At 53.2% G+C, this 27,462-nt stretch overlaps 2 protein-coding genes and 1 long non-coding RNA gene across 13 annotated transcripts; 1 reads left to right on the top strand and 2 right to left on the bottom strand.

Annotated features, from left to right (window-relative positions):
- Positions 1-1,053: 1,053 nt before the first annotated feature.
- On the bottom strand, positions 1,054-2,756 carry LOC129405768 (uncharacterized). Of its 4 annotated transcripts, none has more exons than XR_008630765.1 (3): positions 2,475-2,756; positions 1,972-2,097; positions 1,054-1,665 (listed from the first exon to the last, which is right to left on the bottom strand). It is a non-coding gene; the product is annotated as an uncharacterized LOC129405768 (long non-coding RNA). The 4 variants fall into 4 exon arrangements; XR_008630763.1 differs by having other exon boundaries at positions 2,541-2,753; XR_008630764.1 differs by having other exon boundaries at positions 1,972-2,063; positions 2,578-2,744.
- An 88-nt stretch (positions 2,757-2,844) lies between these two features.
- Positions 2,845-14,687, top strand: RABL2B (RAB, member of RAS oncogene family like 2B). Of its 8 annotated transcripts, none has more exons than XM_055143139.1 (9): positions 2,845-3,005; positions 3,178-3,325; positions 9,211-9,240; positions 10,233-10,312; positions 11,002-11,081; positions 13,409-13,520; positions 13,776-13,870; positions 14,137-14,220; positions 14,296-14,687. In XM_055143139.1, exons 2-9 carry the CDS (start codon positions 3,219-3,221, stop codon positions 14,413-14,415), a joined length of 708 nt encoding a protein of 235 aa, XP_054999114.1. In that variant the 5' UTR covers positions 2,845-3,005; positions 3,178-3,218; the 3' UTR covers positions 14,416-14,687. The 8 variants fall into 8 exon arrangements, with proteins under 8 accessions (XP_054999114.1, XP_054999111.1, XP_054999112.1 ...); XM_055143136.1 differs by having other exon boundaries at positions 2,846-3,005; positions 13,773-13,870; XM_055143137.1 differs by having other exon boundaries at positions 2,849-3,005; positions 3,182-3,325; positions 13,773-13,870.
- Positions 14,688-18,652: 3,965 nt separating this feature from the next.
- On the bottom strand, positions 18,653-23,915 carry ACR (acrosin). The gene is made up of 6 exons (XM_055143926.1): positions 23,845-23,915; positions 22,792-22,998; positions 22,376-22,659; positions 19,740-19,885; positions 18,943-19,348; positions 18,653-18,801 (listed from the first exon to the last, which is right to left on the bottom strand). Exons 1-6 carry the CDS (start codon positions 23,910-23,912, stop codon positions 18,653-18,655), a joined length of 1,260 nt encoding a protein of 419 aa, XP_054999901.1. The 5' UTR covers positions 23,913-23,915.
- Positions 23,916-27,462: the final 3,547 nt, after the last annotated feature.

Genomic DNA, 27,462 nt, shown 5'->3' with positions numbered 1-27,462 from the left:
CCCTACTTGCCGCATGTGGAACTTTCACCCAGGGATGAGACCATTACTTGTCTTTATCAAGAAGGCGAGGCTGAGACTTTCATGGTCGTCCTTTGATACTCTTTGCCTGGCTTGAGTTCACTCTGGGACTTCTCTCTGTAGGGTTTCTGCTGGTGCTTAGCTAAGTCTTATCAGGCCTCAGGTGGGGTTTAAGCGCTTTTGAATTATGTCCCAAGAATTCATTGCCAGGGGGTTCCTTTAATACTTGCCCGAATGTCTGGTTCAGCACCATCAGTGACAATGAAAAGGTCCACCCTTATAACTATCTTTAAATTTCAGAGTTTCACTCACAAGGTAAGTGAATGAACGAATACTGAGAATTTTGAATAATCTTGGATTGGTCTTGCCCTGTTCATCAGGGACCTGATAAACAACCCACCCCCACCCCCAGGGTTCTACCCTGTAGACAGGCCCCTGCCCCTCTGTGTCCCTGTGTGGTGGCTCCAGTTCTCCCACTGTGAATGCAAATGCTGGTATCTAACACACAGTGTCATTGTCTCAGTGAAATCTCACAGGGCAGGACCAATCCAAAATTATTCAAAGCCCCTCTCACCGTGCAGCCAATGCCGGCAGCAGAGCGCCCCCTGGTGATCTCATGCACCCCTACGGCTACCCTGTCTCCCTCAGCAGGTTTGTGTCTGGGCTCACAGTGACTTGCCCTCACTGTGCCTCTTGCACAATAATACACGGCTGTGTCCTCAGTTACTGAGTTGCTCAGTTTTAGGTAAACTTGGTTCTTGGACGTGTCCCTGGAGATGCTGACTCGGGACTGAAGAAAATGCAATTGCTAGACCATGTGGTTTTTTTTTTTTTTTTATCCTTAAGATTTACAGAAGATTTTTCTTTTCTTTTTTTTTTTTTTATTGAATCACCAAGTGGAGGGTTACAAAGTTCTCAGGATTATGTCAGTTATACAATATTCAAATACCCCTCCCTTCACCAGTGCCCATCTTCCATCCCCAACCCCCCCAGTATATCTGCCGCCCCCTCCCACCTCCCTAGTCCCCACCCTTGTACGTGATAAGTTTCACTTCATTTGCGCTTATCTCGATTACATTCCATGTTTCAACACACAACTCACTACCGTTGCTGGGGTTTCCCCCCAAAAAGAAAAAGACAGTCCTATTGCCAATGATAATTCTCCATTACTAAGCATATAGAGATATTAAGTCCTGCTGTTTGTTACATAACTTTTCTTTTTCCCCCTTGCCCCGCGCCACCGAGTTCACGCCTGTTTAGTAATCGCCATGCTGTCTGACAAAGGGAAAAAACCGAAGAGGATGGTTATTTCCCGTCATCAGCCGGCGTGGGGCTCTGGTTTAGTTGATAGTCTAGTAGAGTGTCTGGAAGCAGTTTCTGGAACCAAAGCTCTTGCGCTGATATCGGCTCCGGCTCGAGATACCACCAGCGTCCCGCTGGTTAGACCATGTGTTTTGTATTGCTTGTTATGGATATAATATAATGTCATAAGATCACTCCCGCTTTAGGAATTCTAAGATTTTAATAATTAGGGTCTGAAGAAATTTCTGCCGCAGGTTGCTCGTGTCAGAGATTCCTGTGTGTCTCTTTCTATGCACTGAAGATAGAAATTAATCATGCACAAATGCTGAGGACCAAACCATACACCTGGAAATTAAACAAAATGTTGAACAATGAGTGGATCAGGGAGGAAATCAAGGAAGAAATCAAAATGTACCTGGAAACAAATGAGAATAAAGACACGAGCTACTAGAACCTCCCGGAATGACTTGAGGAAGAGTATCAAACCCAGTTAGGTCACAACTGGTCACGGGTAAGAGTCCTTGCCTGAACCTCAGATGAACACGGTTTATCCTTGATAAGGGGCCCCTGGAGCTCCTCAGCTCCCTCCTCACTCCTGGGCCTGAGGCTTCACATCAGAAAAGGGTCCCCAGACTCCCTGGGGAGCAGGACCTGGACTTGCTGTTCCTGGGTGGGGAGCAGGCATTGTCCGCGCCAAGTGTTGATGGAGCGTCTCAGCTTGCTACTGTGGTGCTCACGGATCCCTGGTGGAATAGCAGCATCTCAATTTCTACATGTCTGTGTGTGAACGTGTGTGCATGCAGATAAGGGAAGGGTCAACCATAAAAGTGCACCTCAGGCACCCGCACCCCTCACCACAGGCACCCCTCACCTCAGGCCCCTCACCCTGTGACCTCAGGCACCTGCACCCCTCACCTCAGGGACCCGCATTCCTCATCTCAGGCGCTTCACCTTCTCACATCAGGCACCCGCACCTCTCACATCAGGCATCCGCACCCCTCACCTCAGGCATCCGCACCCCTCACCTCAGGGACCCGCCCTCACCTCAGGGACCCGCACCCCTCACCTCAGGCCTTTCACCTGCTCGTGTCAGGCACCCGCACCTCTCACGTCAGGCACCCGCACCCTTCACCTCAGTCACCCGCACCCCTCACCTCAGGTCTTTCACCTGCTCGTGTCAGGCACCCGCACCTCTCACACCAGGCACCTGCACCCCTCACCTCAGGCCTTTCACCCGCTCGTGTCAGGCACCCGCACCTCTCACGTGAGGCACCTCAGGCCTTTCACCCGCTCGTGTCAGGCACCCGCACCCCTCCCTTCTAGCTCTCAGATCCACAGGCCACCCGATACCCAGACCTAAGGGGCACCCGGGAGCCGTGGAAGAAATGGCCGCGCCTCGGACTCCGGCCGTCCGCGGGGCCCCTCTGCTCCGGGTCCTTCGGGCGCTCGGCGGGCAGCCCCGCGGGGTCCTGGGGCGGTTGCGTAGCAGCCGTGGACGCGGGCGGAGCCGGAAGCGGCGTCGGGCCGCAGTGAGCGGGGCGCCGGGCCGGGGCGGGCGGCGCGGGGATCGCCCGTGCGGGAGCTCGGCCCGACGAGGGCGGGCGCGGGACCCTCGACATTCGTCACACCGTGTGACGTGGCGTGTCTGCGTCCGGGCATCACTTTTTGACCGACTTCAGTGTAGGGTCAGCGTGGGCGGCCAGGGGCGGTCTGGGTGGGGACGAGGGGGCGCAGCCTTGGGGCTCAGAAGGTTCCCCCCGGCGGCCGCGAGCTGGGACGGAGCGGTCAGCTTCCCACAGGGCCGTGGACGCCGTGGCGGGGACCTTCATCCCTGACTACATCTCTTTGCCCGCCCAGACAGCGACCGGACAGCCCCGTCCCTCAGCAGCCTAGAGCTGATGGCCGTGGACAAAGCCAAACCGTGTGAGATAGACCAAGAGAAATACGATGCCGAGGACAACGTGAAGATCATCTGCCTGGGCGACAGCGCTGTGGGCAAGTCCAAGTACGAGGGGAACATCAGTCCAGACTGTGCCTGGGTTACCAGGAAAATACTCCCGGGGCAGGGAAGGACACCGGGGCAGCATGACAGAGTGGCCGTGACCGAGAAGGGTGGTGTGCAGGTGGGGTGGGGGCACACGAAGCCAAGGGCAAGGGGATAGGGGCCTTTTGTCATGAGCGGGGGCAGGTGGTGTCCTCCCAACTGGACAGGACCACGGCCAGTTGGTGAAGACAGAGAGCATTCTTTTCCAGGAAGCTCACTGAGCTGGTGAGGGGTGGATGGAAAAGCAGCTTACCCCAGTGAAGATGAGCTTGTTCTTTGTGATGATCAACCTCATTCCTGTGCACACAGGTGGCCCCCTCCCCAGCAGGGCTGACTGCTTGTCCCCTTGGTTCCACATGCTTTGTCTCACCTCTTTGGGGCAGTGAGGGCACTTTTCATTTCTGCCCCTGGGGGCAGGGGTAGACCAGATGTCCCCTGTGGTCATATTTCCCAAGTCCTCCTGATCTACCTTGTTTTCCATCTTTGCTTTTTATTAACAAACCCTGGGACTTAGGCTTTTGGGAATAATGTTCTAGGGGGGTTGCGGTTTGGAGACCATACCCTGTGTTGCTTAGGGACTGCTCCTGGCACATTGCTCAGGCTTATTACAAGCAGTGCTTTGGGAGCCATGCAGAGCAGGGAATCAAAGGGACTCCTTCATACAAAGCCTATGCTTAAGCCCTTTGAACTGTCTCTCTTAAGTTTTGCTTGTTTCTGGAATTGCCTTGACCTGCCTCTGCATTACAAGTGAGGGTGCCTAGTTTGGGTTGATTGCACAGAAAAATTACAGCCCCTTTCTCTGACCCAAACTTAGGTCCAGTACATAAAAGCGTGCATATTGGATATGCCAAAAACAGTAACAATAAGTCTCTCAGTGAGAGACGTTACTGGTGCCCGCTCAAACAAATCGATGCACAACGGGATGACAGACAGACATAAAAGCACAGGAATTGTGGGCAGTGGGAGAGCAAAGTATCTACTCAGTAACTGAACAAGATATACAGAGGAGGGAACCTTAGCCTGGTAGAGACTCGGTGGGCAGTTATCTGCTAACTCAGTGCCACCCAACCTCCAAGTCCAACACCAGTATCTTGTAAGCAACACTTGAAAGAAAAAAATAAGAGCTAACAGCACGTCAGAGATTGTCTTGGCATTGACCTCTGTGGCCATACATCTGGAAAACAAGCCAGTGCCAACACCTCACACTACCTCAGGTGGAACACTAAGATGAAAACATAGAATCTGAAGGAAGATGTCTTGGTTGGGCTTTGCAAGATTCAAGAATCCTCTGCTAGGGCTGGAGCTCTAGTAGAGCAGGGAGGGCACTTGCCTTGCACTCCCTATTGCTGGTGCAATCCCCAGCATCCCATATTGTTCCCTGATCCGTACCAGGGGTGAACCCTGAGCGCAGAGCCAGGAGAGAGCCTGGAGCACCTTGGTTATGCCCCTCCCCCACAAAAAAAAGCTCTGCTAGATTTTAGTATCTCCATCCTCTGCCTCTGTACACATATGGGAGAAAATGCCCATTGAGATACTCCTGAGCACCAGCCCAGTTTAGAGATGTAGGTGGTGGTGGTGCAGCTGCTGGGTCAGCATGAGGGGCTTCCTCTCTCCTGCAGCTTATCTGCCTTGCTGAATTCCATGTCTTCATGTGTTTCTGATTCCACACTCTCCACATCTCTGTGGCTTGTGAGCTGCTGCCTTTAATCCTAAGCATTGTCTCGAGAAGGCTTCACCTTCCCTCTACTGTGTAGTAAGGCAGTGGTCTCTCCAGCATGTGTCTGGTGGGTTCTGTGTAAGGGGATCTCCCTAGCACGTGTTTGGTGAGTTCTGTGGAAGAGGATGGTCTCCCTGGCACGTGTCTGGTGGGTTCTGTGTAAGGGGATGGTCTCCACAGTACGTGTCCTGTTGGTTCTGTGTAAGGGGATGGTTTCCCTAGCACTTGTTCGGTGGGTTCTGTGTAAGGGGGTGAACTCCCCCAGCAGTTTTGACTCCATCAGCTGGAATTCCAGGGTCTTGCCTGGATGGTATGTCAAGGGTCAAGGACAGTGATATGGCCATTGTGGATCCTCGTCCTGTCCTGTGCTCATGGCACCTCAGAAAACTCAGGACAACATGTGTTTTCTTTTTTAATGTAGTTATTTTATTTTTAAATTTATTGTAGAGACTGCAGAGATAGTACAAGAGGTAATGCCCTTGCCTTGCATGTAGCCAACCTTGGTTAGATCCCTGACATTATATACGATCTCCTGAGCACTGCCTGGAGTTGTCCCTTAGCACAGAACCAGGAATAAATCTTGAGCACCATGACCTATGACCCAGAAATCAAATAAGATTAAAAATGATAACAGATAAATGTGTTATAGTGCTATCACTGTTAGCAGTTAAAATCTAAGCAGATTTTTTTCCTTTTTTCTATTTCTGTGGTACTAGAGTTAGAATCCAGGTCCTTATACAAACAAGTAGAGTTCTCTCTACTACTTCTTTACATTCCCAGCTCTAAACAGTGTTTCATAGCTATATAGCATTTTATATTTGGTGCACTGATTTTGATAAATTCGGTGTTCATTGTTGGAGAACTGGGTATTTTCATTTTTCACCATTATAAACACTGCTTCAATAATCAAACGTGTGGCCAGAGCAATAGTACAGTGTGTGGGATGATTGCCTTGCACACAGCTGACCTGGATTCAATTCCTGGCACCCTGTACGGTCCCCAGAACCCCTCCAGGAGAGATCCCTGAGCACAGGAGTCAGCCCTGAGTACCACCCAGTGTAGCCAAAAAAAAATGTGTTCCTTCATTTCTGTGCACTGGTGTCACCTGCTTACTTTCACTCACCCACCATCCCCCACTCTTACTGTGACCTCTGATGGCACCTTGGGAGGCAGCTGTCCTCCTTCATCACTTAGGCATTGCCTTTCCCTTACACATTCTTTGTCTTCCAGATGTTGTTTCTGCTTGATGAAAAGGTATGGCCTTTTCCGATTCCCATTTTAACAATAACTGCGGTGGCTGAGGAGATAGCACAGCACAGCAGGTCAGGCACTTCCCTTGCATGTGATAAACCCAGGTTCCATCCGCAGCCTGTCATCTGATTCTCTGAGCCCCTCCAGAAGAGAGCCCTGAGCATAGAGCCAGGAGTAAGTCCTCAGTTGGGTGTGCCTCTCCACTCTGCCTCCCCTGCACCCCCACACACACACATACACACAAACTATGCCGAGGTACAGCTTTTTAATTTTTTTTTAAACCATGTGAACTTGCCTTTAGGTGTCATTTTCCCCTTAACAACTCTCCAATCACTTACAAAAAAGGAAAAAGATGCTTTTTGACTTTAGCTGTCAATCAGATCTACCACCCTTTTACTGTGGGGGCCACAGCAGCAGTTGGACGGTTAACAAGGAACTCTTAGCCGGGGAAAAGTGTGATTCAGCCTCAGGTGGAGTTGGTGGGGCCAAACCCAGGGGAGCCACTGGAAATTCCAAGCAGAGTGGCCTTGTGTAGTTTTTTGTATGGTTTGTTGCTGTGGTGGTCACAGTGAGCTGGGATGCACAGGTTGGCTCTGGGGCTTGGGCATTTGGTTGTAGCTTCCCTCCGTTGCTCACATACTCAACTGTGGTGCTACTCTGGGATCCACAGTTGTGATTCTTTGCACACTTGCTTTGGGCGTCACACTCCTCTCCTTATGCTCAACAAAGCCTGGCTGTGGTGTAAGCCAGAAGGCACTGTGGCACTCACACACTTGTACACACACACACACACACACACACACACACACACACATATACATATACATGCATACACATTCACAGACTTGAACAGGGATATGCATTCACGCACGCACAAATGTACATACATGCTCATACAGGCATGTGTGCCCACACGTGCTAATCAGGGTCACACTGCCAGTCACACTGTGTACATCGTGGGAGCTGTGCTCCTGGGGGCACCCATGCTTCTGTCATGGTGCTCACACAGATCGGCCTGTGTGCCTGAGACACACATACATGGAGCCCACAGCAGTCCATGCTCAGCACTCAGGGACAACCCCAGGGGTGGGTCAAGCACAGGGCCTCACGTCAGCCTTTAGCCACTGATCCACCCCCAGGGGCTGCTCACTAACTTTCCAATTGCATCACTGACCATATTCCAATAGGTATTCATTGATCAGTTAGCAACAGGTGAGGTGGGAAGAAAATTCAACAAGGTGACAGAACATTTGCACCACACAGCCATCTAGGTCAGTCACTCCAGTGTTGGCATGAGTGAGATTTTATGAGTTTCTGCAGTAATTTTTTTAGGTCTGGCTTTGTTTGGGTGGGGTGGGGGGTGGGTACACCCAGCAGTACTCGGAACTTACTCCTGGCTTTGCACTCATGGATCACTCTTGGTAATACTTGGGGGACCCTATGGAATTCCGGGAATGGAACCCAGGTCAGCTGCATGTAAGGCAAGCTCCCTCCCTACTGTTCTATTTCTCTGGCTACTCTATAGTGATTCTTTAGTTTTTCATTTCACTGACCATCAGTATGTTGAATGCTTTTTTCATATTTGGAGGTTCTCTTAGGTGGAATGCCTCTTTAAGCCAGTTCCATATTTTAATTGGATTGTTTGACACCTTTATATATATTTTTACTTCTTATAGCCTGTGGTTTATTATTTTATTATTAGTGTGTTTTTATGAACAAAAACGTTTAATGTTAACAAAATGAATCTTTTTCTTTTCTTTTTGGGTCACACCCAGCGATGCACAGGGGTCAGTCCTGGCTCTGCACTCAGGAATTACCCCTGGTGATGCTCAGGGGACCCTATGGGATGCTGGGAATTGAACCCCGGTTGGCTGCGTGCAAGGCAAACGCCCTTCCTGCTGTGCTGTTGCTCCAGCTCACAAAATGAATCTTTTAAGTGTCCTTAAATTGAAAAAATTTAACTTTATTGAGATTTTATTCATAAGCTGTACACTGTGAATATTGCTTATATGTATATTATTAATTCTAGCAATAAGGTTAGCATATTCTTGGCTTCTGCACAATTGCCTTAGTTTGGGCCGGAGCAATTCCCAGAGCAGTGTGGAGCAGCATCAGCTCTAGTATGGGATTTGGGGACTCAAGCATGGCACTGGGCCTTTGCGATGGGGTTAACAGGCTCATTGTTCTGTACTGTGCAGACATGGGTTCGTAGGCAACTGGGAAGGCAGCAATACAGTGAAAATTCAGAAACTTTCACATGCATTTCATTCCAGTCGAAGCAAACAGTCATTAACAATCCCCAGTCTGGCTGCTGTGACCTACAGGGCAGGCAGACCCAGCTGACCTGGAACCTGCCTGAGCCAATCAGGTAGTTCCCTCAGCTCAGGTGATGTCTGAGCAAAGGGACCAACCATGTGCTGGGGAAGAATCTCAGCAGAGGCATGAGGAAGGACAACAGAGTGCTGTAGGCAGGGTGTGAAGGTGTGTCCAGGTGAAGGGGTAGTGACCTTTGGTAGATTGGCATGTGCCACTGGTCATCAGGGCTAGCAGTGTTGTTTCTCAGGTTCTGTGCTTGGAGAATGGGAGGTAGCACTGGCCAGAGAACTTGAGGCAGGCTCAGCAGCTGACCATGGAGCCTGAGTTTCGGCTCTCCGGCACCTTCGTTGCCCATACATGGCTGAGCTCTGAGTTCCACTCTCTGTAGTACTGGTGACAAGCTGCTGAGGGCCTCCCTGTCAGCAGCTGCGGGTGCTGGGCTGGCCACAGCAAGGTGGCAGACAGGTGAGGAGCAGTTAGGGGGCGCTGGGTCCTGGAGGTTGGTAAAACTTTGGCCATGGGGGTTCAGAGGAGGATTGACTCTTGCCTGTTCCCCTTACAGACTGATGGAGCGATTTCTCCTGGATGGATTGTATCCTTCAAGTCTGAGATGCAGCTTGATCCCTGGGCCCACTGAGGGTCAGTGCTCCTGCATTTGCCCTGGCCATAAGGGAAGAAAAGTGGGTGGGGGCACCTGTGGTTCCCTTGGCACCTCAGAGTTGGCGTGCTGCTTCTAAGCCTCCTGGCCTGTTTGGGTTTGCATCCACGACTCACACCAGGCCAGGCGCTTACCTACTCTGACCTTAGCACTTTGGCTCTCTGACCTTCACAGACCCACCAGTGCAAACGGCCTTTGTGAAATGAGGTTACCGAGCCCCACTTTGCCCCTCAAGTTGTTGCCTTGTGCCCCTTGGGAGTGAGACATTCCCTCATGGCTTCCGGATAAGTCCAGAGAGGTGCCTGCCCTGGGTAGAACATGAAAGCCACTGGCTCACCTGTGTTGTCAGCCTTCACTGGTCAGACCTCTGTGCAAGCACAAGTCCCGGGTTTTACACATAGGGCTTTACACATAGGTTGTGACATACAGGAACAGTCAGTCAGCTTCCTCCACCATGGACCCTGTCCCTGGGACAGGCCCCTTCTGCCTGCATCTGACCTCTCTCTGCTGGCAGCAGCCTGTCCCCAGAGCCTCTGGGTCCATTCCCCATATCTGCTGCTTCTCTGTTAATGCTGTTTCATGTGTCACAGTGGACCTGAGTGGCCAGGACACACTCTATCATAGAAACTAGATCTACAACAGTACAAAGGAAAAAGAGACAAAGATAGACACTGCATAATGACATGGGGCCCAGTCCATCAGAAGGCAAATACTTATTAAAATCTGCATCAAAATTCAAGGGGCTGATAGCAGCAGGAAGCACACAGCACCACAGAATAGAGCACTAAGTCTGCCCTCTTACTGCAGCGTTCATTCGGTTAATAAACCACATGCCAGCAAGGCAAGGAGAGGGTCCATTCTGTCAGGCCAGCACCCCCTCCTGGTCTCCACCTTCCCTCCCTGTTGATTCCTTAACCTCAATGCAGTCAGCCCCAGCAGCTGTCCACGTACGCCCTGACCTTGTACAAGCACACAGCTACAGTAGATGGCAAGACTGTCCTTGTTGGTGAGCAGCACGAGATGGACTGGGAGGGGGCAAGGGACAGGTGCGGAGGAACAGAGACTCCGAGCATAGGGCAGAGTGTAGGGATGACACCAAGTGAGGCAGGAAGGTGGCTCCAGTCCTGCACACTGGACAGCTCTGCCCATTTGCCATCACAGCCTTTCCATGGATCAGGCCACTCACCCTCACTGGAAAGTTGGCCTGTAGGAAACCAATGTAGAACCCAATCCCTAGGCGGGGAAGCAGGGGGGCACCTCTCTGCTTCTCTTGTGGCTTCCTAAGAAGAGAATTCTCCCTTCTGGGCCTGACCTGTGTCTCCCTCACCACCCCATGCACGCAGGCGGCACGCCGCCCTGCCAGATCCACTGACCCTAGCCCTGTGTCACACACACACACACACACACACAGAACACATAGCTGGCCCTGTGCTTCACACACACAACACATACTCTGGCCCCTCACACGCACACACACACACACACACACACACACACACACACACACACAGAGCACACATTCACTCACTCACTCTGGCCCTGTGTCCCTACATATGCAGCACCCCCATCCAGCTCTGTCAGGCTGTGACAACCTGCTCGGAGCACCATGATGGAGCATTGTGATGCCACCCCGCAGTGCACAGGGTATCTGCTACCCCACCCGGCCCAGCAGACAGAACTATGTTCTCATTGCAGACTTCTGGGACACGGCCGGCCAGGAGCGTTTCCAGAGCATGCATGCCTCTTACTACCACAAGGCCCACGCATGCATCATGGTATGGTCCTGCTGGGGGTCAGCCTTGTGGGCAGGGCTGGATAGAGGGGAGGAGTGGAGCCCCTCCCAAGGGGCTTCAGAAGGGTGATTGGGGATTCATCTCATAGCACTTGGGCCCCAAAAGTTCTGAGACTCAAGTGGGACTGTGCATGGCTGGTGGCCCTCCAAGTGATGGACACTACAGTGTTCTCTGCTGTCACCTGTGCTCTGGGGAGGTGCCAGTGTCAGGCTCTCGGTCTCGTCTGTCTGACCCTCCAGGGTAATGAATGGACAGGCACAGTTCCAGACCCCCTGCCCAGTCAGGCCACACATTCAGCTTTGCAGGACACCTGACATTCTCGTGAGCATTAGGAGTGTCTGCATGCTGCCATGGGATGGGGAGGCTGGTGTAGGGAGTCCAGCAGTGTTCAGTGACAACCGGCCCCTCAGACTTCTTCGATGGCATTCAGCAACTCACGCACACTCCAACACTTGTGGAACTGTGTCAGTCTCAGCATCGAAGACTCAGCTGAAGACCAATGGATGACCCGGCTGGCACTGTGGCAGGTCACTACTGGTGGCTGGCCCCGCCTACATGGCCCTTCTCTGGGTCGGCAGCAGTGGGGTATGTCCCTGTGTGGCCCTTCGACATAGGCTGTCAGGAGGGATCCCAAGAGGCAGCCATGCCCCAGAATACACCCCCGGAGTGCTGAGTGGTCATGCACCACCTTTAGTGGCCTGACCCTGTTATGTGGCCACTCACTGGCTGGCTGTGACTGTCACAGAGCAGGAGCCTCATGGTGTGTGTGTATGTGCAGCCACTAGCTTGGCAGAGAAGGCCTGGTGCTCTCGTCTGGCCTTCCACTGGGGCTCATGGACAAACAAACAGCAAGAAGGGGGTTTGGCTCTTACAGAGATGAACAACTCTGACTATCCAAGCACAAAATCCCTCGAAATTTTCAAAAAGGTTGAAAGTGGTCCCCACAGTGGAACAGACCAAAGTGGGGCCCAGGAAGGGCAACAGGGGCCATGTGGTGCCCAGGAGGACGTCCTGGTTGGCATTTCTGACCCTGGAGTCCGACCCTGCTTCTATGGAGTGACCTGCCTGGCTGTGCCCTCCAGCTCTTTGTACACCCTGCAAATGGGGGCCTTGCAGACTTGCCTCCTTCTAACAGGTAACCAACTACCCAGAGGGGCCAAGGCAGCCACCCTTCACCTTGGACCCTGACAGGGTGTTCTCATCCCAGGCTGCAACCCTTTCTCGGCTCTGGAAACAAGAGGTGGGAGCCAAGGGCGTCAGACTCTACAAAGATGGCTGGTGGGGGCAGCAGGGGGCCATCTGGGGCAGCGCACACATTCCTTGGCATGCTCGAAGGGTGCCCTTACAGGGAAGGCAGGACCTTAGGGTCTGTAGTGCTGGATTAGGCCTGGGAATCTCCATGGAAGACATGCCCCCGCCCTCCCCACCCCGAGAGTCCTGTCATGTGTTTGCTCACTGCCTGTGCAGCATGGCTACACTCCTCTTGTGGCAGACTGGGACTTAGCAGGGACCAGCACAGCTGTAGTGTTGGGGTGGCTGGTCCTAGAAGTTAATTCTAGGCCATGATCTGAAGCTGACCGCTTCGGTGCTCGGTGCTTAGGCCATACAGCCTCTTGAGCAGTACCGGGAGTCACAGCAACAAAACGGCTTTATCATTCTTATAAGATTATAAACTACACAGTCAGAGAAGTAATTAATAAAATAGTTTTTAAACTACATGAACAAAATGCTAAGGAAAAGCCTAGAGTAAATAAACAGAAACTAGAGGGAAATTCTCAATGTGCAAAGGAGAGGAAAGCAATAAGGATTTTCGCCATAAAAATGACATGTAGGCAAGAACAAGCATTTTACCGTTTGTAACAGTATGTCAATTAGTAAAATGATATTCCTGGTTAAGGTAGGTAACTAAGATTTGGTGAAACAGAAGTAGGTGTAGTTTTTATTTCCATTTGTGCTTGGGGACTCTCCCAGCTTGGTATTTGGGGAGTGTGTCTTGTATCATGTGGAAGCCGTCACCCAGCCAGGAGAGACAGTTCTAAAGCAGCCCTTACTGGCTCTATCCTCGGGGATCAATTTGGGACTATTTGGGATTCCAGGGACAGAACCCGGCTCAGCCTCGTGCAAGGTAAGTGCCTTTCTGCTGCCCTGTCGCCCCAGCCTAAAGCAGCACCTTGGATTCCAGGACTGTCGATCCTGACAGGGGTAGATGCTGCCTTTGCCAGGGCGTCCACGCTAGCCAGGCAGTGTGAGTTCCAGGGTGGTAGGCAGGGTCCCAGATGCATCTGAGTGTCTCCCTCTGCTTATGGCAGGTGTTTGATGTCCAGAGAAAAGTCACCTACAAGAACCTGAGCACCTGGTACGCGGAGCTTCGGGAGTCCAGGCCAGAGATCCCGTGCATCGTGGTTGCTAATAAAATCGATGGTGGGGCCATCCCTGATGGGGGTGTCAGCGATCCTGGGGGGGGTGGGAGGGGCTGTCCTCATATGTCCCTCCTCTTGGGCCAGTGATTTTAGTGACTTCTTCCTCCCCAGCATGCAGCCTCTCCCATGATGAATGAGGTTTTTCTAGTGTAGTCCGGGGGGGGGGGTCCCTGTCCAGCCCACTAGTGACCAGACTGAATGCCCTCACCATTCTCCCCAGTGAGCAGACCACTATTCTGCCTTTCCTCTACAGCAGATATAAAGATGACCCAAAAAAGCTTCAATTTTGCCAGGAAGTACTCCCTGCCCCTGTACTTTGTCTCAGCTGCTGATGGCACCAATGTCGTGAAGGTAAAGATGTCCAAGACAGTCCAGCAAGGTTAGGGTAGCCAGGTGGGGAAGTGGCCAGGGCAACTACCAAGAGAGGGGCCAGTCTTGGGGTGGGATTAGGGGCCGGGGGGGTGGCTTAGGAAGCGAAGGGTGTGTCAGCAATGCCAGGAGAGGTGGAGGTTGGACTCAGATGGTCTGTAAGGGCTACTGGCCACACGGAAGGTCAGGTGAGGGGTGGCCTGGCTGGGCTTGGGGGTGGGGCCTGACACCATCACGTTTCCCCCCAGCTCTTCAATGATGCCATCCGCTTAGCTGTGTCTTACAAACAGAACTCACAGGATTTCATGGACGAGGTCCTGCAGGAGCTGGAGGTGGGTCTGGCAGGAGTGGGAGGAGGACAGGGCATAGCAGGCAAAAGTGGGCTCTGACTTCAGCCTTCTCCATAGAACTTTGACTTGGAGCAGAAGGAGGAGGATGTGCCAGAGCAGGAGCAGCCTGGCCACCTGGAAGCCCATGTCCCGCCTGACTCAGAGGACACAACCCCTCCAGCAATCCCACAGCCCTGAGATGGGATTCCAGGCCACTGCGTGCACATCCTGCAGACCCACTGTCCAGGTCACCCCATCTGCACCCTGCAGAACCCCCATCTTGTTTACACCCACATGTCTGAGCCTGCACAGAGACCGTACTCTCCCTTGAGGACAGAAAGGACAGCTCTGTAGCCCCTCAGTCGGACATAACCCTCGTAGACCCTGGGAAGAGCCTGTCCACAGCTGCACAGCACACACTCAGTGCGTCTGTTGAATAAAGAAACTCTCCACGGCGTCTTCTCCCACAACTGGCCTCTGTACTCTTCCCCAGGAGATGAGTTCTGGTACCCACCTGTCATGTCACACCCAGAAGTTCTGAGACCTCATCCTTTTCCCTCCCATGTCTCCTAGCCAGTGGCTCTGTCTTTGCGTGGGTTGTTTTTTTGTTGTTTGTGGGTTTTTTTTTTGTTTTTTATTTTTGTTTTGTCTTTTGGGCCCCACTAGCAGTGCTCAGGGTTTACTCCTGGCTCTGTCTGTACTCAGGGATCACTCCTGGCAGGGCTCAGGGGACCATATAGGGTTCTACGGATAGAACCTGGCTCCACGGCATGCAAAGCAAGTACCCCACTTACTGTCCTATGTCTTTGCCAAGGTTTCTTAAAAACTAGTTTTAAATGGTGGCAGTGTCACAGGTGTGGCCAGGCCTAAGCAAACAGAGAGGTGGAGTCAGAGGTCAGATGAACTGTTGAAAGGGCGAGGGGGTGCTGCTCTCCATCGGGCACAACAGCTCCCCAACAGCCTCCACCAGGCACAGCCACTGGCTTACAGGGCATAGACTAACCAAACTGAATCAGTAAGGCTCTAGGCTTCCTTATAGCCTCATTTCAGCAAGAACTTAGGGCCAGGCCCAAAGATACACCCCACCCACACCCACCTCCCCAGCAGCTGTGTTTCCCACTTACCCTGAGCCCAGGCTTCAGTGCTGACACCCTGTGGCCATCATGTGCCCCTTCCCGTCTTTTTTTTTTTTTTTTTTTTTTTTTTATAGGCTATGTTGACACTGAGTAGGCAGGGGAAGGGAGGGGGGGACAGGTGCTCTGAATGGCACTGAACAAAGAGGCACAGAATGACATGAAGCTTTGTGTGGTATAGGCATAGGAGGGGGCCACTGCCTTGATCTGCTGTAGTCACCAGGTTATGCTGTGAGACACGGGGACAGAGACCACTGCTGTGGGTCTTATCTGTGAGTCACTGGACTGTTCATCTCCACTTCAGGAATTTTCAGGAGTGAGTTACCCTTTTGAAAAGGGTCTTTTTCATCAACAAAACCAGAAACATCTTTAGTGCTTCTAAAGGACTCAGAAAGCACTGATGGAATTTAAATAATTGGGCCTGGTCATGCTGGTCTCATATAGCCACGTTGTGCCCAGGGAACAGGCGGCCTCTCAGAGGTGGTGAGGTCCCCTCCCTGCAGTTTCCAGGATCAGGCAGCAGCCAAGAGCAGCTCAAGGAGAGGAGAGCAGCCCCACATGAGCTTAGGGCTACCCTGGAAAGACCACCCCTGAGTCTTTGTGGGGTGGGGTCAAGGGTTGGGCCAACAGTAATCAGAGCTGTCCCTGCCTCTCTGCTCCAGAGGCTCCAGTGTGGGGGGCACCATCTGCAGCATTAAGGATGAGAATGGGGCTCAGTTGTATGCCAGGCCGCAGGCACCTTATCCTCTATACTATCACTGTGGATCCTGAATTGTTTCTTTAAAACAATTGATGGAGGGGCTGGAGTGATAGCACAGCGGGTAGGGCGTTTGCCTTGCACGCAGCCAACCCAGGTTCGATTCCCAGAATCCCATATGGTCCCCCAGCACTGCCAGGAGTAATTCCTGAGTGCAGAGCCAGGAGTAACCCCTGTGCACTGCTGGGTGTGACCCAAAAAGCAAAAAAAAAAAATATATTGATGGAGATGAAATACTCAACACAAACTTAACCTTTGGGGTGGGGCCATCAGATACTCAGGACCTATGCTCAGCTCTGAGCCCAGGGGTCACTTCTGGCAATGATAAGGGGATTCAAAGTCCCTGTAAAACTGGAGATTGAATTGAAGTTGACTGTAAGGCAAGATCCTAGGCGGCCCCTACTATTTCTCTGGCCCCTCAAATTCACCATTTTAAAGTGAATGATTAGTGCCATTTACGTGTTACCATGTTATGCAGTCATTTTCTCTCCTTTGGAAATCATTGCTTTCCCGTCACTTGAAAGCCCTTTCCTTACCCATTTTGGCCAACAACCCTCCTCTCAACCCTGGAAGCTTCTGATGGCCCTTGTCTTTATGGTTAATTTGCATAAATGGAACAATATTCTGCGTCTGTCTTTCCTTCACCATGTTTCAACATCCACCCATGTCTGTCCTTTTTTAATTTAGTTTTTGTTTTGGGGCCACTCCCAGCAGTGCTCTGGGGTTGATCCTGGCTCTGTACTGAGGAATCATTCCTGGCTGAGCTTGGAGGACCACATGGGATGCCAGGGATCGAACCTGGGTTGGCCACATACAAGGCAAGTGCCCTACTCAGTATTATCTCTCTGGCACCATTTCTTTTTCTTTATGAAATGTATCAATGGAAATGAACCCATTCTCCTCAAGCATGAAGATCAAAAGTAGAATTTCTCTTAAGGCTTTGGGGACAGGTGGAAACACATGCACACACACACACACACACAAGAAACCTGTGCGGGGCCTTAGACATGCTTCTGGCTAAGGGCTGACCCAGCTCTGTCTTCTGACCAGGAGGCATTGGCTTGTGAGGGCTGGTTGCTGGAATAAGTGAGTCAGGTACCCACTGATCTCCTTTACCAGGGACCATTGACAAAGATGGTTTCTGACAGGTTTCAGAAACGAGAAAGTCAGTCTTACTCTGATCAGTTCCTGCCAGAATGTCATGTCTCAGAATCCTGTGGGAAATTGGAAGCTTAAGTGAGAATAAAAAGCTTAGAAAATGTTTGAAGAACTAAGATGACTTGTGTGTGGAGGTGGGAAACAACCCTATTGATCTGGTTTAGTAAGTCTTGAATCATCAGTTGAAGCTTTTATTAAAAAGGACTCCACAAAGGAGTAGGACAAACAGTTTTCCATCTGAAGCAAGGTCAAAGCAAGATGGGATAAGGATCTTAAAAGGAAAAAAAAAAGCCAAGAGCACTGGAGTGGCTGGCCCCAAACACATTGCATCTTCATCTCCTTACATTGAGCCACTGACCCACCTGGCCAAGCAGTAGAGGTTAGAAGGTCTCCCCGTGGTATGAAAAGTTTGAAACTCTCATGGAACTAACTTCACAGTTTGCTCTGCTTTGCCAGGCTCTTCACTGTTCTGGGCAGCTGCTGCGGGTGACTTCCCTGCACCCTTGACTGTAGGCTCCTCCTGCACGTGACCTGATTAGCTGCCTCACTTCCTGTTCTGCATGCAGGAGGTTCATTCCCATGCAGGAGTCCTAGATTCATGCCCCAGCACCTGGGCCCTTGAGCACCACCAGGAGTGACCCTCAAGCACAGAGCTGAGAATAGCTCCTGAGTACTCCCAGGTGTGACCTCCCCCCCACACACACACAAAAAGTTCATTTTGTGCACTAGTGGGGGCCTCTCAAAACCGATCATGTTGCTTTTCCTGAGAGTTTTGATCAATCACTTTTCCAATTCGCTTAACTCCAGAACAGAGCTCTAACCAAAGCCAGTCATGGAAATCAAATAAAGTCTTGTCTGGAAGTGTGTCTGGTGGACGCTGGCTGCCAGGCAGCTGTATCTCCTGCTTATCTATAGCTTCTGGAAATCCAGCTTTGGAAACCAGCCCATGGGGTTGTCTTAGGAGGACACACTGAAACCCTCCCAACCCCATCCCCCAGGAGCTGCTTCTAGGACCCAGCCCCAAACATGGCATATATGGGATCCTGCCACCAAGTGACAATGGCTATAGCTGGTCCTTTGCTCCTATTTCAAAAGCCAAGACAAAAATGAAGACAGTGTGCACAGTGTGCAAAGCAGCCAGCATACCTTGTTGGAGAGTAGAGGGTGGGGAGACAAGTGGCATTTGGACTCAGGTGTTGAGGGCAGAGTGAGAAAAGACCAGGAAGACAGCACCATGTATGTATGAGATATGTATTTACCCTTGGATTTATATATCTCTAGCTCACCTTCTTCCCCTGTGGGAATGAAGGGCTCACTGGGACTGTGAGGACACAGTGGGGGCAGGAGGAGGTGTTCAATTCCGGAATGATCTCCACCTGAAGTGGGGTCAGGAGATGGTGGTCATCTCCGGCATGGCCTCTACCTCATAATAGCTCTTGGGGTTAGGAAAGGATTTTCCTTTCAGGACCTCTATGAGCTGCTGGAGTCGTTTGGCGAATGAAAGTTCTTGTGGGGGCCTAGTAGGGGCAGATGGGGGCACAAGGTGGCCCAGAGGTTGGAACTGGTTTTGGCCTTGGGGCAAGGCAAAAGGGTACGGAGCCTGAGATGGAGGTGAAGGTGGGGCTGAGGCTGGGGCTGGGGCTGGGGACTGGGGCAGGGTTGGGAGTGAGGGCTGAGCCGGGGGTTGGGGCTGAGCCGGGGGTGGGGGTGGAGTCTGTTGGATGGATGCTGTCAGGACTGGGGGAGGGGGAGGGGGAGGGGGCGGGGGTGGGGGTGGGGGTGGTTTGACAGGAGGTTTGGGCCGGCCATCCTGCTGGCCTTGGTACCAAGGAGGGCGAGCTGTGGAGGGATTTGGGGGTTGGAGTTGGGAACCTTGAGAAGGAAGGAGAGAGACAGGCAGCTGAGCCATGTGCAAGGCGTTTGTGCCAATCTTGGACGCAATCCAGTTCAGGTAGGGCCAGGTGGACGTGTAGACTCCAGGACGCAGGGCACGGGCACAACCAATGCCCCAGCTGGTGATCCCCACGACCACAAAGGTGTTCTCCGCATTGTCTTTGCACATGAGGGGCCCGCCGCTGTCCCCCTGCCCGGAAGGATGGAGGAGGTCACTCTCTGCCCAGACCACCCCCACCACCAAGGATCACAGGCTCCGGAAGGACAGTACTGTGACCATGTAACAACAGTCACGAGAATCATAATCACATGATCACTGTAGCAAGGCTTGGGAGGCGTGAGGGGGTATCCCAGAGCCCTTCTCACTGAGGAGGCGAGTCCCATGTGCGCGTGAGTACATGTGTCCAGGGGTTTAAGGGCCCTGCAATCTGGTGGCAGAAGATGTGGGAGATGGGTGGGAGCCCAGAGCTCTAAATGTGGTGGCTGGTTCTTTGTAGGAGCAGCCAGAGGGTCACCTGCCATGGTCCTGGAAGGGACCCAGAGAGGAGCTCAGGCTTGCAGGGTGTAGACAGAGGGGTTACCTGGCAGGTGTCCACCTTGCCTTCAGGGTAGCCTGCACACAGGTTAGTGGAGCGGATGCGTCCGTTATACCATCGGCTGGAGTTGCACTTCGGGAGGCTGATGAGGTTCACGCGTGCCTCCTGCAGCGTCGGTGAGACCTTGTGGGCTGCAGCCAGGCAACTCAGTGGTCAGTGATCACTGGAGGCAACCCTGAGAGCCTGGTGCCACCCCCCGGCCCTATATGCTGCCAGTGCCCAACATCTCCCGCCCACTCAAGGGGCATGACCGCCAGGGGCAGACGGTGGTGACAAGGACAGTGGGCACCCCCGCAGCCAGCTCAGGAACTCAGAGTTCTGGACTCAGGCCCCACAGGGCAGATGTGAGGTCTGAGTCTTGGCCATGCCTTGGGCCTCCCCAGGCTCACCCCAGGCCACGCCTTTCCTTCTCACCCTGCCGGTTCTGTTTCCACCAAGACCATAACCACTACCACCCCTACCCTGCCCAGGATGAGAGGTTCCACTGTCCTCCCTTTGTGCCTGAGTCTATGTGGATAAGATTCGAAAACTGTGGCCTGCCCACTCTACCCAGGCTGACCTGACAACTGGGCCACACACCAAGAATTGCTTTACAGAGGTACTTCTTTGGTTTGGTTTGGGGGCCAGATTTGGTGGTGCTCAGGGCGTACTGCCAGCCCTGTGCTCAGGAGAGCACTAAGCGGTACCAGGGATTGAAGCACATGGGTTGCCGGTACATGCCAGGCTAGTGCTCTACCCTCTGTATTCTCTCTCTCTGGCTCCTGCCGGCTGCATACAAAGGTACAGTCTGGCCAACGTCACATCCAGGTAGTCCCAGGGACCGAGGCTCCCCACAACAGCAGCACCTCCACCCCGAGGTGCCATGTGGCCGTGGGAGTATGGTGGGAGGACAGCCATGGTCACCCAGCCCAGCCACAGGGCCTCATCACATTTCTAGCCCCAGAAACCACCCTCCTTGGCTCACATGCCCACAGATGCAAGCTCTATCTCTGCAGAGCCCTGGAGACAGCTGGCATTGAATGAGGACGACACTAAGGAGACCCCTGAAGGCCACGGCAGAGACTCAGACCCCCAAGCTGTGGTGTCAGAACAAAACCAGATATCCTGAAACAGAAAAGTGTTCTCAGTCACAGCATTTTGACTTCAATGTTAAAAAATAAAAATAGGGCCAGAGCGATAGTAAAGAGGGTAAGGTGCTGATTTGTGCGCAGTTAACCTCTGTGTGATCCCCGACATTCCCCAAGCTACACCAGGAGAGATGCCTGAGCACAGAACCAGGAGTAACCCCTGAGCACTGACAGGTGTGGCCCAAAAACTAAAAAGTTAAAGCTTAAAATTAAAGATGAGAATTCGGGGGCTAGAACAATTGCACAGCGGGTAGGGCGTTTGCCTTGCATGCGGCCGACACGGGTTCGATTCCCAGCATCCCATATGGTCCCCTGAGCACCGCCAGGAGTAACTCTTGAGTGCAAAGCCAGGAGGTAACCCCTGTGCATTACCGGGTGTGACCCAAAAAGCAAAAAAATAAATAAATAAAAAATAAAGATGAGAATTCAACAAGAGGAGAACTAACCTGGAAACATTTTTGGCTCCCAAAGCAACAGCATTTGAGAATATACAGGAAAAGGAAGGCTTGGGAGTGAGAGATTAAAGACTGCAGATATCCCACTGGGTGAGGTTCTAGAACAAAGTATTGAGAGCAAGGATACAGAAGGCCCTTTCCTAAGGAGCAGGCAGACAGTACCAGAGAAACCAACCTTCAAGCATGGGAAGAAGAACCTCAAGATTGGAGCTGGAGCAACAGTACAACAGGTAAACACTTGCTGAGCACATGGCCATCCTGGTTCAACCCCCAACACCCTATACAGCCCACTAGGAGTGCTCCCTGAGCACCACCGGGTGTGGCCCCAAACAGGACAAAAAAGAATCTCAAGATTGCTAGGGTTTTTCTCCACCAAAATCTGAGCTTTTCCCCCAGCCCTTGACTGGGTCCGTGACTGTTTGGTCCTGAATCAGGAAGAATGGTCGTTTGCTCTCACAGAACAGAAGCTGCAGGGAGCCTGTCTTCAAGTCTGTCCCTGATGGGACCAGTGAGAACTCACATGCCCCCAACACCTTGGAGCAGCACATGGATGTCTGGTCACCTGCCCCAGCACCACTTTCTGCCCAATTTTAGCCCCCCAGGAGCCCCCTGCCCTGCCCAGCCCAGGGCTGTGGGAAGTGGAAGAATGGAGTTTGGAGCCGACACTACAGGGTGGGCAGGAATGCTGGGCCCTGGTGCTCTGTGCACGCGCCCTGTGACGTCTGATGTTTTTGCTCCAGGAGGGGATTCAGGGAAATTCCCATGACGAAAGCCCAAGGCGTCTGGAGCCCCCATGGAGGCAGTGTTCCAAAGGTATCCAACCTACTGCTGCCTTCTCAGAAACAAAGCCACTCAGCACCCCAGGACAATGGGGAGAGGTCACACAAGTGTCCAGACAGCGGCCACACAAGGGCTCAACTGCTCCAGCTGGGAAGGGCACAGGCTGGCATCTGAACACAGGCTTAGCCCTTCCTCGACAAGCTGCCTCTTCTCTCCCAAGACCACCCACGAAACGGCTGCCCAGCCCTCCAGTTCTCACCATCCTCATTTAAGAAGCCCCAGCCAATCACCCAGCACGTCTGGGGCAGACGGGGAGGACCGGCTTTGAACTGGGGCAGGCAGCCGGTCCCGATGTAGTTGTCACACTGGACTGGAGGTGTGATCTTCAGGAGGGCAATGTCATTGATCTCCAGCGATGGCACATACTTCTCATGGATGATGATCTTCTCCACATAACGCTCCTGCTGAGGTGGTTTCACGGGCTTGTTGTTCCCAAACACAACCTCCCTGGCTCCAAAAATCAGCCTCCAATCATACACGTTCCTGTGGGCACATGGGTGGGCCGTCCGTTCTCTAGACAGGCTTGGCCTGATGGAAACCCTGGCATAGCCTCCTCTGCCCTCCCATGGCCTGGAGGTGCACAGAAGCCCCCACAAGAGCCTCTCAGGGACCTACTTTTTCTCCCTGAAGCAGTGTGCAGCCGTCAGCAGCCAGTGAGAATTGATCAGCGTTCCCCCGCAGGCATGGTATCTCCGATTGGTGTGGTACGTGTAGACCTGGAGGCTGACCATCCAAGGCCAGGCCCCCAAGGCTGCATTCTGCCCTCCTACAATCCGAGTCCCCATTTGCTGGTTCTGCTTGAACCTTAACCCGCAGGGGCCACTGCAGACAAATGTTATGCAATTCAAGACCAGAATAGGCATGGCGAAGGCTCAACACATTGTGGGGGACCCAGGGAATGGATCTGAGGGTGGCAAAGTCTGACATCTTTGTCAATGGGTGGAGTCACAGAGCAGAGAGCAGAGATGTCGGAGCACACTGAAAGGTCCTAGAACATGCAGATCCTGGGTCCAAGGGGAGGTGGAAGGGTGTGACCCAAGATCTGCGGGACCAGCCTTGGGTGGGAGCATAAGGGAAGAACCAGGAACCATGGGGGCCATGAGGTGACAGGGAGAGCTGCAGCATGTGGAAAGAGCCAAACAGGGATGGAGAGCCATAGGGTGATGGGGGGGAGGTTTGGGAGACACACCATGATGGGGAGAACTAGACCACAGGGTGACAAAGGACTGAGCCCCTGGTTGGAGGTAACAGCTGAGGAGTGGTTGGCACCACCATGGCCCCTCAGGGGCTAAGGAAATTCTGGGGTAGGGAGCATGGCAGGACGCTGGGCCTGGGGCCAGGAAGTGAACTGGCATGTCCCTGCATGAGTGTCCTGAGAATAGCTTCAGAGCATTGAGGTGGCCAGTGGCCAGACTTGGGCCTTGCGTTCTCTGTTGGAGGGCGGGGAGGAAGGGGTGGGAGCTGAGAGTCTGTCTCAAGTGGATGCAGTGGTAGCTGAATCCCAGGGTCTCCTGCTCATCTCAATCCCTACGAGCAGGGAGGCTCTGGCTTGGGTGTGTAGCTCCGAGGCCTAGTGAGGTCTCCTTGCTGGCCCTGGCACAGGGCATTTATGTGGGGCTGCATGTCCAGGTGCCACCCCCCTTGCTTCAAGGTGCCCCAGACACTTACTCACACGTGCTGTTCTCTTTGGCGACCACAGACACTGCCAGGAATAGCAGAGCGGCAGTTGGCAGCATCTCCACCAGCCTCCTGCCTGGCGTGGTCTGGAATCTCCATGACCTCACAAAGCTCCGAGGCCTCCTGACCAATCAGCAGGTAGCACCCCAGGGCCATACAGGGGCTTAACTGGTTCATGCTGCAGTAACATCCTCCCACAAAGGCTCGGCCATGGTGGTGGCAGTTCTCTGCACGTCCAGGGCCTCCCTTCCCTGTCATCTGTCAAGGTCTCACAGCTGCACGAAGATTTAGGGGCCACACACACCCTCCCCCAAGACTCCTATTTCTTTTTTTTCTCTTTTTTTGGCTTTTTGGATCACTTCCAGCAGTGCTCAGGGGTTCCTCCTGGCTCGGCACTAAGGAATTACTCCTGGCGGTGCTTGGGGAACCATACGGCATGCTGGGGATTGAACCCTGATGGACTACTGTGTGCAGGGCAAACATCCTCCCCGCTGTACTATCATGTCAGCCTCCAACTCATATTCTTATTCCCAGGGTCTGAGGCCAGTTCGGACACTCTAGGTACTAGAGCTCGGGGCTAGAGAGCCTCAGGCCTCGGTGGGATTCCTTCAGAGGGCTGCTGCGACCCGTGGAGACACTCCCCTACCCCACCTCTGGTGTGATGGGGTGAGACCAGAGAGCACACACAGGGTACCGCCACCAGGGCCACTGCTCAGGCACATGGGGCATATCAGGGCTCAGATTCACCATTGCAAGGCAAGTGCTCAGCCGCTGAGCTGTCGAGCCTCAGAGAGCCCGACTGAGAGTCCCTGACTCAGAACACAACCCCCAACCCACCTTTCTGGTGGCCTTGACTGTCTCTGGCCATTTCTGGGTGCCGGCACCCTCTCCTGCAGACCTCCCAGTGGCAGCACTATCCCTAAGGTATCAGAGTCCCCGTCACAGGAAGGCCCACTCAGCAGGTGATACAGAGGCAGAATCTCCTGCAGCAGAACATGGTCACCCTCCGGTGTCCCTCCCTGGGAAAGCCAGCCCACAGCTGGCTAGACTTTCTTCATCTCTGCACAGGCCTGCTCACCCCACCCGGGGAGCAAGAGAATACAGTAGGACGATCCTGATTCTGCCTTCTGAGCACCTCATCCTCTGAATGTCACCCTTTGTCCTGGTGGACACAGTGGGTCCTTCCTGAGCACCTCATCTGAATGTCACCCTTGGTCCAGGACACGCTGTAGCCCCAGTGAGGCCTGTCCTCGGAGGCCTCGGAGCTACACTCCCAAGTCAGAGGAGTGAGGAGTGTCCATAGTCATCTCAGAACTGGTCTACCTCCACCACCAGAGGGCGCCGGTCAGAGCCTGAGGCGTTGCGTCTCTGCCCTGAGCCAGGGAGGGAGGTTGCCACAGGGGAGTGCTGGCTGGCATGTCCCTCCTGGTCAGTCTGCTCCTTTTGAGGGAATGGGGAAACAGTATGTCTCTCCCGCATCAGGACGACCCTGGAGCTAGAAGGAGATCATCCCCCGCTGGACATAGGCCTCAACAGCACTGCCTCAGGGATAACCCTCTCCTCTCTGGGCATGCTCAGGCCCTACCTGAGCATGGGCATCTCTTACCTGAGTAGCAGGTGAACTTGCTCCATCCCTCACACTTTCTGGAAGCTTCTCCCTGGTGGGCTTGTCCAGGCTCTCCCCAGCTCTAGCCCTGACTGTCAGATGACCTCGCCTAAGCACTGCAAACGGTGGTAACTATAACACACCTCCTTCAAAAGTCCACCCTGATAAAGGAACTAAAACATGCTTTGGAAACACTGTCTGAGGGACGGCAACAACAACTCAAGGCGAAACAGAAAAGCCTGCTTGGTTTAAAGATTAGCAGGAGTTCAGGAGATAGTAGCACTGTAGTCCCATTGTTCATCGATTTGTTCGAGCGGGCACCAGTAACATCTCTATTGTGAGACTTGTTACTGTTTTTGGCATATCCAATACGCACGGGTAGCTTGCCAGGCTCTGCCATGCAGGTGGGATACTCTCGATAGCTTGTTGGGCTCTCCAAGAGGGACGGAGGAATCGAACCCGGGTCAGCCGCATGCAAGGCAAACACCCTACCTGCTGTGCTATCGCTCCAGCCCCCAGGAGATAGTTCAGGACCTTGCACATTGCCCCCCCCGCCCCCCCCCCGGGCTTGAATCCATGGCTGCGCTGGGTACCCTGAGTACCAGTAGGGGTCACTGCTGCTGCTTGTTGGCCCAGCCTCCCCCAACCCCCACCCAACCAATATTAATTGGTTGGAGTTTTTTAAGAGAATTTTGCTGGAAATGCTAACCTGTGTGAGTATTTAGACATAAGCTGGAAAAGTTACAGAGAGAAAAATAGTAGCTCATTTTTAAAAGCCATTCGAGGAAAAAACGCAACAGCCAAGTATACAGAGTCTGCAGCACTCACTTCTGGTTCTAGAAGAGCCTCTGGGGCCAGTGAGACAGGCAGCGGAGGAGGTGCTAGCCTCAAAGCTGACCCACGTTCCACCCCTGACACCACATGTGTTCACCTGAGCACTGCCAGGAGTGATCCCTGAGCACCACCAGGAGTGGACCCCAACAACAACAAAAGGCTGGGGCACAGAGCCCTGGTTTCTTGTGTGACTAATTCTGTGGTTCATTCTGTGGTGAGCCCTAAGGGAGGCAGGGTCCACTCCCTGCTGCTCCAGGAGTCAGGATTCTGGAGCCAGAAGGTAGGCTCCCAGTGACCACTGAGGCACCACTCAGTCAAGACTGGTCATCTCCAACAGAGGGGGCCTCCCTCTGTTCCCCCACCTCCAAAGGCCCTGCTCTTGCTCATTTGAGGAATCAGACACACATCAAAGCAATTCCACTTGAATCCCATTTTTTTCTCACCCTTATCCCTAAGCCCCTGGTCCCCTGGCCTTCTCTGGTTACTTACTCCTGGATCCAGCTGTAGCCCCAACCACACTCAAGCACTGTCCATGGGACTTTGGGAGATGCAGGAGTATGGGACGATGGCTCATCTCTGTTCCAGGCTATGGAGATGGTATGTGAGGCCACAAGGGCCTGCGGGGGTGAGGGTCCCCCGTGTGGAAGAGGAAGTCTCAGCTCCAAACTTCTCTGACACAGGCAGAGCCGCCTGAGGGTCTGGCCCCACAGATGCCCACTCAGCCCCCAGTGCTCCAGCCCTGGCACGTTTGACCTCCCCAGGTGCCCTCTGAAAATGATACTGCAGATTTGATAGTGCAACCTGGGAGCAGACTAGTTTTCTCTCCAGGCCCCACTGCAAGCAGCCCCTCCACAGCCCAAGGCCTGGCCCCCTGTGACACTGCGGGGCACAAGGACACCCTCCCCATCTGTCCCCAGACTTCACCACACCAACGGGCCCACTCCCATAGTGGCTCCAGCTTCAAGCTGCCCTGCTTCCTGTGCCCTTCCATGACCACTGTCCCCCACTCACCCGTCTGGACTTGCCCCGTCACTGCCCAGTGACGAGAGCAGAGAGTGGACATGGGCCTGAGGACCACCCAAGCCCTTCCCAAGAGTTACCCCATGCCCCAGCTGGAAGGTCCAGAGAGAAGAGGAGCCAGGGCCCAGCGGAGTCAGGACAGAGCACAG

Source organism: Sorex araneus, chromosome 6 (genome assembly GCF_027595985.1).
Source record: "Sorex araneus isolate mSorAra2 chromosome 6, mSorAra2.pri, whole genome shotgun sequence".
NCBI lineage: Eukaryota > Metazoa > Chordata > Mammalia > Eulipotyphla > Soricidae > Sorex > Sorex araneus.
The sequence above is the reverse complement of the archived record's forward strand: the minus strand, read 5'-3'. Positions and strand labels throughout refer to the sequence as shown.

Coding starts and splice junctions, on each gene's coding strand:
- RABL2B (XM_055143136.1), top strand. CDS start 3,219: ATGGCCGTGGACAAAGCCAAACCGTGTGAGATAGACCAAGAGAAATAC. Junction 3,326..9,210: donor AGCGCTGTGGGCAAGTCCAA/GTACGAGGGGAA, acceptor TTCCCCTTACAG/ACTGATGGAGCGATTTCTCC. Junction 10,313..11,001: donor TGGCAAGACTGTCCTTGTTG/GTGAGCAGCACG, acceptor TTCTCATTGCAG/ACTTCTGGGACACGGCCGGC.
- ACR (XM_055143926.1), bottom strand. CDS start 23,912: ATGCTGCCAACTGCCGCTCTGCTATTCCTGGCAGTGTCTGTGGTCGCC. Junction 22,999..23,844: donor AAAGAGAACAGCACGTGTGA/GTAAGTGTCTGG, acceptor ATTTGTCTGCAG/TGGCCCCTGCGGGTTAAGGT. Junction 19,886..22,375: donor GGGCTTCTTAAATGAGGATG/GTGAGAACTGGA, acceptor GCCTGGCTGCAG/CCCACAAGGTCTCACCGACG.